Below are 16,003 nucleotides of genomic sequence, written 5' to 3'. Positions count from 1 at the left end.
ACCACATAACAGTAAAAAATCACAAACCTTTATTGTCACCACAAAAAACATATATAAATATGTGTTGTGCGGAAGTCTGGTGGATACACAGCTGATAGTCCTACTGAATACACTGTTAGAATTTGTATCATGGCAAGAAAAAAGCTTACTTTAAGAAATGAAGGTCAGTCAGTCCGAAAAATTGGGCAAACTTTGAAAGTGTCCCCAAATGCAGTGGCAAAAACCATCAAGCGCTACAAAGAAACTGGCTCACATGAGGACCGCCCCAGGAAAGGAAGACCAAGAGTCACCTCTGCTTCTGAGGAAAAGTTTATTCGAGTCACCAGCCTCAGAAATCGCAGGTTAACAGCAGCTCAGATTAGAGACCAGGTCAATGCCACACAGAGTTCTAGCAGCAGACACATCTCTACAACAACTGTTAAGAGGAGACTTTGTGCAGCAGGCCTTCATGGTAAAATAGCTGCTAGGAAACCACGGGAAAGCATGGAGGAGGAGGTGTGATGGTGTGGGGGTGCTTTGCTGGTGACACTGTTGGGGATTTATTCAAAATTGAAGGCATACTGAACCAGCATAGCTACCACTCCATGTTAGGCCGGTAATTCAATTGCCGGCTTTATCTATCTCCTTCACAAACCCGACAGGATATGAGACATGGTTAACATACAGTAAACCATCTAATATCCCTTCTCTTATTACGTATTCCTCTTTACTAATGTAACAAGTGTCTCTGTGTAAAATTTGGGGTCTGTAGCTATTAAATTAAAGGGTTAAATCCCAGAAGAAATTGGCATGGGCTCCCGCGCAATTTTCTCCGCCAGAGTGGGAAAGCCAGTGACTGAGGGCAGCTATTAATAGCCTAGAGAGGGACCATGGTTATAGGATCCCCCTGGCTAAAAACATCTGCCCCCAGCCACCCCTTAAAAGGCACATCTGTAAGATGCGCCTATTCTGGCACTTAGCGCCTCTCTTCCCACTCCTGTGTAGCGGTGGGATATGGAGTAATGAAGGGTTAATGTCACCTTGCTATTGTAAGGTGACATTAAGCCAGGTTAATAATGGAGAGGCGTCAATTATGACACCTATCCATTATTAATCCAATAGTACGAAATGGTTACTAAAACACACATTATTAAAAAGTATTTTAATGACATAGACACATGGTGTTTTAATATTTTATTATACTCTTAATCCACCTGAAGACCCTTGTCACCTGAAATAAAGTTAAAAAAAACAACAATATTCCATACCTTCCGTCGTTCAGTCTTGTCCCACGCTGTAAATCCATCTGAAGGGGTTAAATCATTTTACACCCAGGAGCTCTGCTAATGCAGCTGTGCTCCTGACTGTAAAACTTGGTGAATGAATGGAGTGCAGGGGAATGTACTGTAGTTACCTCGAGTCGCGGTGATGCGCCCTCTGCTGGATGAACTCATATAAACTCAAGCCTGGGAACTTTTCAGAATATTTTCCCACGCTCGAGTTCATATTAGTTCATCCAGCAGAAAACGCATCACCGCGACTCGAGGTAACTACAGTACATTCCCCTAATAAATACTGTATATATGTTTTTTTAGAATATTTGAGCCGATGGATCCATGATATGTCCATTTTGCAAGCCTGCGAGAACAAAACGCCATACGGATGCCATACGGATGATACACGGATAAATTTGTGCTTAAAAATCACATCCTCGCATTGAATACCGAACAGTGTTTTGAGACAATTACTGCGTATTACGGCCGTAAAAAACGGACTGTATTTTCATACGCCTAGTGTGACGCCGGCCTTACAGTGGCATGCTATTCCATCCGGTTTGTGTTTAGTTGGACCATCATTTATTTTTCAACAGGACAATGACCCCCAAAACACCTCCAGGCTGTGTAAGGGCTATGTGACCAAGAAGGAGAGTGATGGGGTGCTACGCCAGATGACCTGGCCTTCAGTCACCAGACCTGAACCCAATCGAGATGGTTTGGGGTGAGCTGGACCGAAGAGTGAAGGCAAAAGGGCCAACAAGTGCTAAGCATCTCTGGGAACTCCTTCAAGATTGTTGGAAGACCATTCCCGGTGACTACCTCTTGAAGCTCATCAAGAGAATGCCAAGAGTGTGCAAAGCAGTCATCAAAGCAAAAGGTGGCTACTTTGAAGAACCTACAATATAAGACATATTTTCAGTTGTTTCACTTCAGATGTTTGTACTGTGTGCGTGTGTGTGTATATATATATATATATATATATATATATATATATATATATATATGTATTCTATTGTATATCTATTCTAACCTGTCAGTGTGATTTTACTGTATAAAGCAGATTAATTTCTGGCTTTTCAAATGACATCGGCGCGTAAAAATCGGACAGCACTCGCATGGTCTAAGTGCTGTGTGATTTATTTATTTTTTTTATTTTTTTCTTGTACCCATAGGCTTGCATTGGCAAGTGTCTGCCGAGTTTCCGTGCCAATCGCAGCATGCTGCTATTTTAAAGGCACGCAGAGTACGGTTGAGAAAATAAACGCTGATTTGAGCTGCCCCATAGATTTAACACTGGGTCGAGTGCTATGCGATGTTTTCTCGCATTGCACTCGCCTGTATTCTACGGTAGTGTGACGCCGGCCTTAAAGGAGAACTCGCCACCTCTCATGGCAGCCTGTTCCACTCATTGATCACCCTAACTGTTAAAAAGTTTTTTCTAAGTATCTTCTGCCTTTCAGTTTCATTCCATTGCTTCTCGTGTTTCCATGTGCAACTGAGAATAATGATGATCTCTACACTGACACGTTCTTTCAGATACTTGTAGACAGCTATTAAGGCTCCTCTTAGCCTTCTTTTTTGCAAGCTAAATATTCCCAGATCCTTTAACTGTTCCTTGTAAAGCATACTTTGTAGTCCACTTACCATCCTGTAACCAAAAACCAAGGAGAGAATTCTAACCCAATATTTTAACATTCCAAGTAGAAACATAACATATAACCAAAGAAAAACTACCTGAAAATATACTATTGGACAACTTTATAAAACCAAAATGCTTTATTGTAATACAAAGGACACCAACAAAAACAAAACACAAAAAATCTCTGAAGGAGGCACAGAATATCATAGGCCAAGTAGAGTTATGCTAGGGACGGGTTACAACAATATTCAATATACACTCACCGGCCACTTTATTAGGTACACCATGCTAGTAACGGGTTGGACCCCCTTTTGCCTTCAGAACTGCCTCAATTCTTCGTGGCATAGATTCAACAAGGTACTGGAAGCATTCCTCAGAGATTTTGGTCCATATTGACATGATGGCATCACACAGTTGCCGCAGATTTGTCGGCTGCACATCCCAAAGATGCTCCATACAAGGCAGGATGGATCCATGCTTTCATGTTGTTTACGCCAAATTCTGACCCTACCATCCGAATGTCGCAGCAGAAATCGAGACTCATCAGACCAAGCAACGTTTTTCCAATCTTCTACTGTCCAATTTCGATGAGCTTGTACAAATTGTAGCCTCAGTTTCCTGTTCTTAGCTGAAAGGAGTGGTACCCGGTGTGGTCTTCTGCTGCTGTAGCCCATCTGCCTCAAAGTTCGACGCACTGTGCGTTCAGAGATGCTCTTAGGCCTACCTTGGTTGTAACGGGTGGCGATTTGAGTCACTGTTGCCTTTCTATCAGCTCGAACCAGTCTGCCCATTCTCCTCTGACCTCTGGCATCAACAAGGCATTTCCGCCCACAGAACTGCCGCTCACTGGATTTTTTTTCTTTTTCGGACCATTCTCTGTAAACCCTAGAGATGGTTGTGCGTGAAAATCCCAGTAGATCAGCAGTTTCTGAAATACTCAGACCAGCCCTTCTGGCACCAACAACCATGCCACGTTCAAAGGCACTCAAATCACCTTTCTTCCCCATACTGATGCTCGGTTTGAACTGCAGGAGATTGTCTTGACCATGTCTACATGCCTAAATGCACTGAGTTGCCGCCATGTGATTGGCTGATTAGAAATTAAGTGTTAACAAGAAGTTGGACAGGTGTACCTAATAAAGTGGCCAGTGAGTGTATATATTAGTGCAAATGCCCCTGCATCACTTCATATGTTATTGTAAACAAGAGCCACGGCAAAGAATCACATAAAAAAAAGGGGCCACTACATTAGTGCAAATTTAAAGGACTTTCTATCCAAATATAAGGTGCATAATCTTTTAACAATTGCTGCCACCATGCAGTAATATAGAAAAATGCAGTGCCCATATAATATAAATGTATAGGTACTTTAGTAAGTACAGCTAATAAAGTGCATAGTGCATATGGTTATCCTTACCGGTGCTCATGTTGTTGTGCCAGTGCCTCACTCCCTGAGGAAGCTACGTGCTGCGAAACATGCGTTGGAGTGTGTACTTGAGGCACTGGCACAACAACATGAGCACCGGTAAGGATAACCATATGCACTATGCACTTTATTAGCTGTACTTACTAAAGTACCTATACATTTATTTTATATGGGCACTGCATTTTTCTATATTACTGCATGGTGGCAGCAATTGTTAAAAGATTATGCACCTTATATTTGGATAGAAAGTCCTTTAAATTTGCACTAATGTAGTGGCCCCTTTTTTTTATGTGATTCTTTGCCGTGGCTCTTGTTTACAATAACATATGAAGTGATGCAGGGGCATTAACACTAATATATATATTGAATATTGTTGTAACCCGTCCCTAGCATAACTCTACTTGGCCTATGATATTCTGTGCCTCCTTCAGAGATTTTTTGTGTTTTGTTTTTGTTGGTGTCCTTTGTATTACAATAAAGCATTTTGGTTTTATAAAGTTGTCCAATAGTATATTTTCAGGTAGTTTTTCTTTGGTTACACTTACCATCCTGGTAGCTCTTCTCTGAACTTGCTCCAGTTTTTCAATGTCTTTTTCTAAAATGTGGTGCCCAGAACTGCACACAGTATTCTAGATGACGCATGACGAAGGAGTGGAGTAGAAAAGGGGGATAATTACTTCACGTGATCTAGACTCTATGCTTCTCTTAATACATCCTAGAAGTTGGTTTGCCTTTTTTGCTGCAGCATCACACTGTTGATTTATGTTTCAGTCTGTGATCTATTAGTATACCCAAGTCTTTTTCACACATGCTGTTGCTTAGTTCTGTTCTTCCCATTCTATAGATGTAATTTTCGTTTTTCTTGCCCAGATGTAGAATCTTTCATTTCTCCCTGTTAAATACCATTCTATTAGTTACTGCACATTGTTCAAGCCTACCTAGATCCTTCTGAATCCTTTCTCTGGGTGATGAGCTCTCCTCTCTCTGTGCGGTGCATTAGTAATGTGCAGTCCTGACTCCTTGCAGTGATCTATATACTTGTAGGAAGTGGACAGAGCTGATCCCAGAGGTTCCTGGAGAGGTGCGCAGACCAGTGGACACCAGAGCAGGCCATGCCATGAGCAGGATGTCAGCCGGACACTCTCCCACTCACACACATACTCACCCATCATCCATGTATTTAATGGGCAGAGGAGAAAAAGCCTCTGCCATCCTCCTCTGTCAATCACTTCGTGGTTCTAAAAATAAAATGATCTGACATTGAAATTTCAGCTGCCCTATTCTTACTTCTCCTGACGTCATTTGTAAGGGGTGGATACGGCCCCCATGCTCATTACAAGTTTAAACACTACCCTGAAATTGGCAGGTTTAGATTACGCTTACGTTTATCACTAGCTACAAAGGCCTGCAAAAAGCTAGAGTCCCTCAATATGTGGACCCTGGAATCGGACAACTAATCATCTTTTATCAACAGAGAATATATGTATCCTCTTTGCACAGGACCCCTTCCTGCTACAAATGGCAAGTACTGTAATGATTAATGAAAGGGCTTGTCCACTACTTCTATATTGATGACCGATCCATGTCAGGTTGTGAGGGTGCGACACTCGGCACCCACACTGATCAGCTGTCTCCGGTGCCGGCAGCAGCCGGATGTCAGCAGTTTCGGGGGTGAGCAGTACAGCCTCGTCTGCTGTGTAGTGGCCACAGCCGGGTACTGCAGATCATCTCCTATTTATTAGAATATTGGCGGATGTTCATCATCCTGCCACGCTTTCTGTAAACTTATCATAGCTGTGGTGTGCGACTTGCCAAGAGGTGATATCCAGCCGCCAGCACTGGAGACAGCTGATTTCGCACCCCCACAATCTGATAATGATGGCCTGTGGTGAGGTAGATAATGTAAAAGGAGTGGACAAGCCCTTATAGTGTGGAGTAAATATTCTGTGTTATTGCATTTCTTTTGGAAGAGGTGGCTTGTGTGATGTGGTGTGACCCCTCTGGTTGGTGTCGATTTGGCTGTAGTTTATGGTCTTGCACCAGTACAGGTCATGAGCCAGTAACGACTCATAATGAGCCGTGCAAGGGTTGAAGATAGGAAGTAGATTTTGTCAGCGGGCGACGAGCTAAGTGTTCATGTGGTGATGAAAATGGAAAGTGCATTGTACCATAATACAGAGCAACCAGTCATCCTTAGAAAAAACTGTATGAAACAGGAAACCGTGTTACTGCAACAGCTATGTATTTGGTGTGCCCCGGGATTTCACATACGCTCAGAGGTGTTTGCCCATACGTTGGAAGGTGGTTGTGGTCATATATACTAACAAGTAGTTGTAACAGGGAAAGAGAAGAAAGTAAGCAGACGTAACAAGCCGTATTGGGCGGACTGACAAAGTATGAAAACATCGGGTCCAGACGTGGCCAGATGGCAAGTTTAGAGGATGGAGTCCATGCCTATCTGGCCAATTACAAGGGGAGGATTGTAGAAACACTGCACCACGTAGTGGGAAGACTCCACATGAAGCACTGAGCGAGTCCCAGATCTTCTCTGCAGAATTCACGTCTTTTCATAGGGTTGAAATCTGTTTTTGAATCCACAGCCCGATCCGCAATGCAATCCATATGTAACACGCAGATTGTGCTGCAGAAGCACTTCACAAATCTTCCGACCTGAGAGGCCTAATCTTGGATGCTTTTCGTATTTCGGTTACCATGCATTTGGTGCAATTCATCACAAAAAGTTGATTGTTTGGCTAACTTGATGTGACTCCAGTATGTAAGGATGCTTTATATATCTAATCCTTCACTGTGGTAGGTGAATATTTGCTTTTTATTCTGTAGGTGCGCACAGACCTTCCCAAACGCCAGATATTCCAGCATTTTACCCCATTCCCCCAGGAGGGGTCGGACAAATATCCCCTTCAATGGGTTGGTGAGTATCCGCTGCTCATAAGAAATTTCATGATAGACCTAAATAATGTTGTGTTTGGCAAATGCTGATAACCTGTTTAATCTTCTGATGATTAATAATGAAATTGAAAGTAAAGGGGCCACTGAAATGTCTACCAAGGTGGCCCTGCTCCTACCCATGTGGGACTATGGGAAACCTTGGCTAACAGTGACCTAAGCCCAAAGAACCTCAATAGGTAAAATTGTCAACTGGACAGCTATAGAAGTGCGTGTTCTGCGCTGTTTAAAGTCACTTTTCTGTTTCTGTATTCAGATATTCATTGATGTGTGTTGCACCAAAATCTTCCGAATGCACGCACGATTCATGAATTTTGTGCAAAATCTATATTTCTTAAACCTTTTTAGAGACTTTTTAGCACAAACAGTAATATACTCCATTAAATGTCGCACAATTTGAACAAAAATTTTAGCCGTACATGAACATAACTCCAGGGGGGGGAGAAATTTTGTAAATTAAAAAAAAAACCACAATTGATCAGTCATCCGAAAACAACTAGAGACTCTAAACTACGCCCACAATGATGAATGTTTAAAAAGTGAGCATATATAAAATAGGCTGTAAAAAAGGAGCAATTGTATAAAGAAAAAGCGAAAAAACGCAAAAGTAAGGCAAAAGAGACACACATGCAATAATGTGTTGAATCCTTGCTTTCTTTAATGGACACTGCCAAATACACAATCTTTTTTTTTTTTTTTTTTTTTTTTAATAGTGAATCTGTCAACTGGTTTCTGCTATGGAATCCGAAAACAGCAAGATGTTGGGCCAGAGACCCTGATTTCAGTGATGTGTCATAGGACTGCTTGGCGTAATTCTAATAAAATCTCTGATTTCTCTGCTGTAAATGTAGCAGAGCTCGGAGTGCTGAGCCCTGTATAACCTGACAACCTCTCTGATTGGCATCTTTCTGTGCGCACTATACCTTGGCAGCAGGCTGCCAATCAGTGGTGTTGGCTAGCTGGACTATCTGGTATGGAAGACCTAGTCCTGCATTGATGATTCCAGCTGATGAAGCACTGATGGTATTGAAGCTACAGCAAGTGGCTGTGCAAGTGACACATCCCTGGAATCAGGATCTCTGCCCCTGTATCATGCTGCTCTCAGATTTGATTTCTATTGATCTACACAGTCTTCTGGAATACAGAGCTCAATTTGGTTATTGCAAATAGAGAAGTATTTTTTCTCTTTCACCTAAAAAAAAAAAAAAAAAATCTTAAAGGGAATATGTCAGACGGTTTTTGCTATGTAATCTGGTAGCAGCATAATGTAGAGACAGAGAGCGTGATTCTAGCAATGTGTCACTTACTGGGCTGCTTTGTGCCATTTTGATAGAATCCCTGTTTTGTCTGATCTGGATGTAGTAGAGGTAAGACCTACTGCAATGTGTATAACTCCGCCCACACCCCTGATTGGTAGCTTCCTGTGGACACTGAATTGTCAGCAAGCTGTCAGTCAGTGTTGGAGGTGTGGTTACACAGGTTATCCTGACTGTACTGCACGTGAGACCTAGTCAGGCATTCATAATCTGCTGATAAAACACTTGATTGTATTGAAACTACAGCACGCAGCCTAATAAGTGACACATCCTTGGAATCATGCTCTCCGCCTATACATCATGCTGCTCTCAGATTAAATAGCAAAAATCTGATAGAGTCCCTTTGATAAGGAATATATCTGTTAGCAAATTAAAATAAGCTTTGCCAATGTGAAAAATTACTTTTATAAAATGTGGCTAAATACAACTTTTTTCTTTTAGCTCGCGGTATGTAAAGATTTGTCAATGATTAAAATATCGGCATAAAGCAAATGCATTCAAAGTACCGGTAGTTTAAATATTTTGGTATAGCACAAGTTCCTATTGGATTTCTACAATTAAAGGAGGAATATTTGGAGTGGCACAACATAGTCCTAAAAAAGTAGCCCCAAAATTGGTAATTTATAGGCTAGGCAATTATTTTCTATAGCGGACATGTCAGGACTTGAGATTTGCCCAGGATTTGTGGGCCGTAAATGTGATAAAATAATGAAATAAGCAACACTTTCCAATTTGATCTTGCACCATCACAACGCGGTTTTTCTGGTGGGTCTGGCGGTTCCTGCTGCTAGTACGTCATTCACGTGACCCCCAAAGCCAGTATTTGACCTTGCATGTTCAACACGGGACCACTGGGCCAGTGACCAAGTCACTTCTCTCTATGTGGTTGTCACATTATGTAACAAAAATAATCAAATTGTAAATTAATAAATGAATAAAAAGCTAATCAGTGCACTTAAAAAAAGCTATATCTGCAGATATTCAGGAATATCCAAGAATTCGTGTTAGCGGGAAATATTTAGAGGTAATAAATATAGAGGTAATAAATAAACGACACTTTGGCTGCAGTTACATCTAAAAGTGCAAGAAACCAAACATTTCACTTTTGAAATTCACTAGCCATTTTCACATCAGGGCTCAAAGGATAGTGGAGCGAGAGGGGAATTTGCTCAAGCAAGGGGGTTTCCCATTACAGAATCTTTAGCCTAGCGTGCAGTTTGGTGCTTTGGGTAAGTGGGACTATTTCCAGCTGAGGTCTACCACATAGAATAAGAAAAAATGGAGATCCCACATGAGTAGGGTTCTAAAAAATAAGTTGCAATCAAAGTTAGTGAAAAACATCAACATGTGCATTTCTCAGGACTGCACAGATCCAAGGAGCCAGATAGTCAAAGCACTTAGAATCTGCTGCTGGTGACTGTACAATCCATCTTGTGTTTGGCACTTTGAGGATGGAATCAAATGAGTTACAACTGGATTTAACTGTGTTTGTGGCTTGTTTTCTGAAGTTTACTGGTGGGAGTGTGGCTAATAAGAAATAAACATATGAACCACTGATATCAGTCCCTTACTGTAGCATTGCAGCTGAGATGAGCTCTGGCAGACTGGAAATCAAGATGTCCTACCCACCAATAAACATATCCCTGTTATCTCATTCATTATATGTTAATATAGAGCAGAAAACCACTTTAATTTTCAAGAGATATTCTCAATAAGCAAGTTTGCAATTGACTTGCTTTTTATACCTGCCTTCATTCTCATGCTATGTGAGCTTTTATCTTATATCGTGACCACCATAGCCAAGTGTGCATGTGCACAGTAGTTACATTTCAGGATAAGAGTTAACTCCTGAGATACCAGGAACCTTTATACAGCCCATTGCTCATCTCCTGACTGGTTATCAGTCCTGCAATTCGCAATCCCGTAACTCAACCACAGTAGTTTCCAGAGCAGTTCTCCTTTCCCTGAGCCAAGTGATTGTGTAAAGGCCCTGTTATCTCTATATAAATATATAGTGAAAACAGTGTCGATTTCAGAACAAGCACAGCCAAACTGTTTGTGTCACAGTACCAGAAACTCCAGCAGTAGAACAAAAATATAGAACTACAACTGTCACTCAGAGGAGTGCTTGCCCCACCCAGAAACAAGGAAGTGAAAGGTTGTGCAGCAGTGTGCTGCTGAACACACAAGTTGGGAATAATCATATAAAGAACAAACATATAGTTGAGACTGGAGGTACATGGACACTTTTTGGACTGAGACTTTCCAATTTTATGGAGTTACAGCTGCAGTCTAGTAGAATGCTTTGACATAAAGAAACTTTTGTGGCCCTCTGCTTTCACTTAATAGCAGAAAATAGAAATACAGCACCAGTACCACCATCAATACAGGAGTTCATCACCAGAACCATCATCAGTACATGAATGCAGCACTAAAACCCACCATAATTACAGAACTATCATCAGTATATGAATACATTACCAAGCTTAGTACAGTGATCACTTGTAATGTCTGGTCAGTCACATATGTATTTGTATTGCATGAACCTGCAACTTCCAGTATGTCCTTAACAATGGTGAGGAGATACTGGGAATTGTTGTTAATGGCCATCATCAGACTGCTACCATAGAGGAACCACAGTCAGTACTGTTGAGACCCGGTCATTATACCAAATGAACATTTAAACCCAGGTCCCTTGTAGGTGACATCTGTGATTGGCATTCTTTTCATTCCTTTGTCTAGATCATGTCCAGACACCATGATGACAGCTCGTCTTTGCAGACTTCCTATTTCCTAGTCTTCTGCAGCACATCCCAACACGGTGTCATTAAAAATTAGTATTATGCCCTCTGCACAAAAATAGGTGTCATTATAATGTTCTTGAATAAAATTATCCGCCCTTCGCTGTGTTTCTGAAAAAACTATTGCCCCTCACTCTGCTTCCTGTCCTTTCCTATAAAATATGAAATGTAACTTACAAACTGTCTGTCCCTATTAGCTATAACTTCCACGCTGTGCCGATAATAAGTACCCTACCCCCACACTGACCACTTTCCATACAAGGGCGCCTTTTTCACATTGCCCCATCTCTATTCTTTGCCCCATACTTTGCCCTCACCCCCATACTGCCCATTCTCTATACCGTGCCCCCTCCATACAGTCACCGACCCTCCATACCGTGCCTACACAGTCTCTCAACACTGCCTACTCTTTACTGTTTCCCCACACTACCTAGTCTCAATACTGTGTCCCCTCCTCACACTGTCCTTCTCTATATATTGTCCTCCACGCTGTCCCACGCGCTGCTTTCTCTGAGCAGACTCTCAGTTGAACAAACTGCTCGTAAAATAGCCAAATCCCAACTCCAGGGGGTGGCAATATGCTGACCCTGGGATATACCTCGGATGGCTGCATGAGGCAGCCCCATGGACATCCCTCAGCTGTCTGTCTAGGGCAAATGCCCGTGCCTGCCCCCCTACCAGTTTGGTCCCTTAGACATATAAATCCATTGACACCTTTTATATATTTTATCTGTTGCTGCATTCCCGAGTACTTGGCATTTACATTCATGTGCAAATAAGACATTAAATGCTCTTGGTGTAACAGATCACTTAAGGAGCCACTGCCTCCTGAGGTTGTTTCCCTGCCTAACACCATCCTCTTTAGCTTGATATCTTGCTGTCTGTGGGATGTCAGACACAAGACAAGGAAATCCGACATTGAGCAATCAGGCTAAAGAGGCTGGAGCAGGGCGGAGAAACAGCGCTAGAAAGCAGTGGTTCCTAAAGTGCTCTGTTACACCCAGTGCATTTAACACCTTATGTAACTATTCATTAAAATTCCTAATTTCTCAGGAATTTCTTATGAGTGGAGGTGGTAAGTGTTGAGGAATGAGCTCTCCTGCAGTATCCGCACGTGGTCAGCCATAGGTGGCAGGCTGGTTGCTAGGAATATGTTGTGTAACAAGCACATCCAGCATCACCCTCCTACTAATTTGTGTATATCAGATTGAGACCTCACAGGGCATAACCTTCCCTTTAATTGTCACAAAAATGTTAGTAAAAATAAGCAGGCCGACCCTTTAATGCTTTTGTACATTTGTGTTGGTCAGAACAGACTTATTATACTGGGATATTCGGGAAATGGTCGGACTCCAAGATCATGAGAAGCCATGTCAAACTGAAAGGAAAATGTGCTTCCCTCCTACCCATCAACCTTGATTCCCAATTGCACTAATTACCATGTCAGACTCATTTAGGGTGAAGGTGTGAAGGCCTTAATCCTTTGTATTCTAGTAATTTGTCCCATGGAGCAACAAATGTCACTGTTGGATTAACTTTGCCCATTTCTGTTTTGCTTCGGGACGGAATGTGGGACTTCAAAGGCCGCCGATGTCCTGGAGGCCGCCGGGTATTTGTTGGTGTGATCACAACATACATGATGAATAAGCAGTGTGGGAGTGATTGTGCGATGGTGTGACAGGCCGTAAACAGAATGGCAGCACGGAGGTAGACCTGGCGGAGGAATTATGGCATTGCCTGGTGCTCACACTCACAAATCTGTGTGGTATGACCGGGGAGAACGGGTTCCCGATACTGGTCACAGGTTCTCCATTATTATACAGTGTGAGAAATAGCGGTGGAACAAAGTCACAGGGTAATTTGGGGCCTTTCCGGTTTGAGATGCTGTACTGCTGCGGGGGTACTACAGATTATACTGCTTATACTTCTATATACACTGAGTTTTCTCACAGGATTCCAGAGTTTATTTATTTTGCCCACTCAGTTCAGCGCATCTTCCCAACTACTTATTATTCATCTCCATTCCTTTGGTACTTGTAAAGCCAAAGCCGTCAATCAAGGAAGTGTTATGGGAGGATAAATGGAAAAGGTCTATGTGGGAAGGTGCACTGAACTACTTGACGACGTGACACATGCTCTTAGGCTGCTTTCACACTAGCGTCGGTACGGGTCGTCGCTATGCGTCGGGCCGACGTACCGACGCACGTTGTGAAATTTATGCACGATGTGGGCAGCGGATGCAGTTTTTGAACACATCTGCTGCCCAGTCTAAAGTCCGGGGATGAGGGGGCGGAGTTTCGGCCGCGCATGCGTGGTAGAAAATGGCGGACGAGACGGACAAAAAATGTTCACTTGAACTTTTTTTGTGCCGACGGTCCGCCAAAACACGGCGGATCCGTTGCACAACGGACGCGACTTGTGGCCATCCGTCGCGATCCGTCGCTAGTACAAGTCTATGGGAAAAAAACGCATCCTGCGGGCACATTTGCAGGATCCGGTTTTTTTCCGAAAACGACGGATTGCTAAAAACGCAAGTGTGAAAGTAGCCTTAGCATGCTGACACCGGACCTTTCATCATTCTTCATATTGAACTGGACACACAATGTAATAGTGGCTGTTGTATTTCCTATCTCCACCTCCATTGCGGAGATATTGGCAATCAAATAACGAGATGACTTTTTTGTTAAGTCCAAGCAGGTGTTATTAGATATCAACTCATACAGGGAGAATCAGTACAAGCCCCCAGTAAAAAGAGCCCCTGCGGTACGGAGTGGAGGTCGTTCCTGTGTATTACCGCCCCATTAATTCTGTATGGCAGTGCCAGGGATTGGTGAGCGCAGCTCTCGGCTGATCTTCCGCACTCCCATTAGAATGAATGGAGATGCAGAGCGCATGATCAACCTCCGCTCCAATTCCAGATTGGTGGGGTCTGTAGTGGTTCGAACCCCAGCATTGGAAAGTTATTCCCTATCCTATGAATAGGATAAAGCTTTCAAATTTAAGAACACCCCTTTAAGGTTAAACAAGAACAGTCCCCCATTGCGGCCATTTATCATTTACTCTTAAAAACTGCTGATTCTGTGAAAACATTGGACATGTGTACTAGTCCTTAGAGCAGGGGTCCCCATCCTGTAGCTTGGGAGCCACATGTGGCTTGCGGTCCCATGAACGGTGGCTCGCGACTGTCTGCCAGCTTGGTGCAATAGCTCCAGATTTAGTAAACAGGTATGAAGAGCACAACTCAAAATGGTGAGCTTGGTGAATGGCCCTGCAGAGAAGAACAGATTTGGGTGCACATCTACTTATGTTGGGGGTTTAGAGATAATTTAAGTATGGTACGATGGAGACAGGATGATACGACCGGTCAGAGGAGGTGCTGGATGTGACTGTGTTGGGAGTGCCTGATAGGAGAATGCTGAATGTGGTGGGGTGTCGTGGGAACCCCTGGATCTTGGTATACTGTTTCAGGGTGATTTGTGTGGAAAAGCTTTGGTTACCATTATACCCGTAATGTGGGCTTTGGTTGCCACTACTGTGAGGGGGGGCAGTAGCTGGATGTGGCTCGTGGCCCTTTTGCAAAGTTGAATGTGGCTCTCGAGGTCAGAAAGGTTGGGGACCGGGGACCTCTGCCTTAGAGCAAAGTTAAAGTGCACCAAATTGATCAGAGTGGCTCATGCTGGTTGGTAATCTGGTGTATTTGTGTCTTAGACGTCTAATCAAAATTTACTCCACCTTAGTTGCCCTACTTGAGTAAATTTGGTTCATTTTACAAACACCCTCATTTCTAGTGCAGAGCAGAAGGTGGGTAAAAGCCTTACATTTGGCGCATGGCCCGTGCACCAGGATTCTGTCTGATAGTAATTAGTACATCTCCCCCCATTGGTTAGATAGGGGCAGCGAATAGGAAGAATAGCAATTGGGGTGGGTCCGATATGGCTTCTCAGTGCCCAGTTAGGCGTGAATGACAGATCCAATACACACGAGTTGGGGCGACTCCGGAGGAGAGATGTCCAGATAATTCTTCTTCCAGTTCCTGACTCCTTTTTAGAGCGCACCTCTCCACCATCTACAGTAAGGCTGCCCTTTTATTAGGCAGTGGGCAGTGCCGGTTTGGTGACTTTCCTAAATATAATCCAGTAACATTATTTATCAGAAGAATGCTGACTTTTTCACAGAGTCGGGCCAGAATTTCTGAGTTGTGGGATCCTGGCATGCAGAGCGGGACCCCACAACCCTATGGGGCCCCTCGCACAATGAAAGAGCGAGGTCTCACGAGATGCATGAATCGGTCATGGCGTTTCTTAAGATGCTACTGATTAGTGGCTGTGAGGGTTGGGAGATCATGCTCTGTCTGCCAGGATCCCGCAGCCTGGGTGTCAGTGCCCACTGTTGGGCCGCCCCAGATTGATGAGGGGCACCCTTCACCATGTGCTTTCTCCAGAATGCAACAGTGTTCCAGATGAAATCATGGCTGACTGCAGAGACACCTGTGCATATTTTGTGCCACCATGGTTCTCTATAATATTATGGTGGAATTCTGGGTTATTCTGTAATTTTCACACAATGTACTCAGTGTTCCAAAAATGGGAGCCACCTGT

The 16,003-nt window shown here is 43.2% G+C and overlaps 1 protein-coding gene across 18 annotated transcripts in view; it reads left to right on the top strand.

Moving 5' to 3' along the window:
- The window catches only part of TCF7 (transcription factor 7), a 207,884-nt gene that overhangs the window by 119,575 nt on the left and 72,306 nt on the right, over positions 1 to 16,003 (top strand). For all 18 annotated transcript variants that reach the window (XR_013215869.1, XR_013215870.1, XR_013215868.1 and 15 more), the window contains exon 5: positions 7,163 to 7,253. Coding sequence is in view for 15 of the 18 variants with exons in the window: in XM_077266059.1 (XP_077122174.1) it covers positions 7,163 to 7,253 (91 nt within the window). In the remaining 3 variants the exon portion in view is untranslated. The remainder of the gene's footprint in view (positions 1 to 7,162; positions 7,254 to 16,003) is intronic.

Source organism: Ranitomeya variabilis, chromosome 5 (genome assembly GCF_051348905.1).
Source record: "Ranitomeya variabilis isolate aRanVar5 chromosome 5, aRanVar5.hap1, whole genome shotgun sequence".
In the NCBI taxonomy this organism is placed as follows: Eukaryota; Metazoa; Chordata; class Amphibia; order Anura; family Dendrobatidae; genus Ranitomeya; species Ranitomeya variabilis.
Note: the sequence above shows the minus strand (reverse complement) of the source record. Positions and strands in the feature narration are given on the sequence as shown.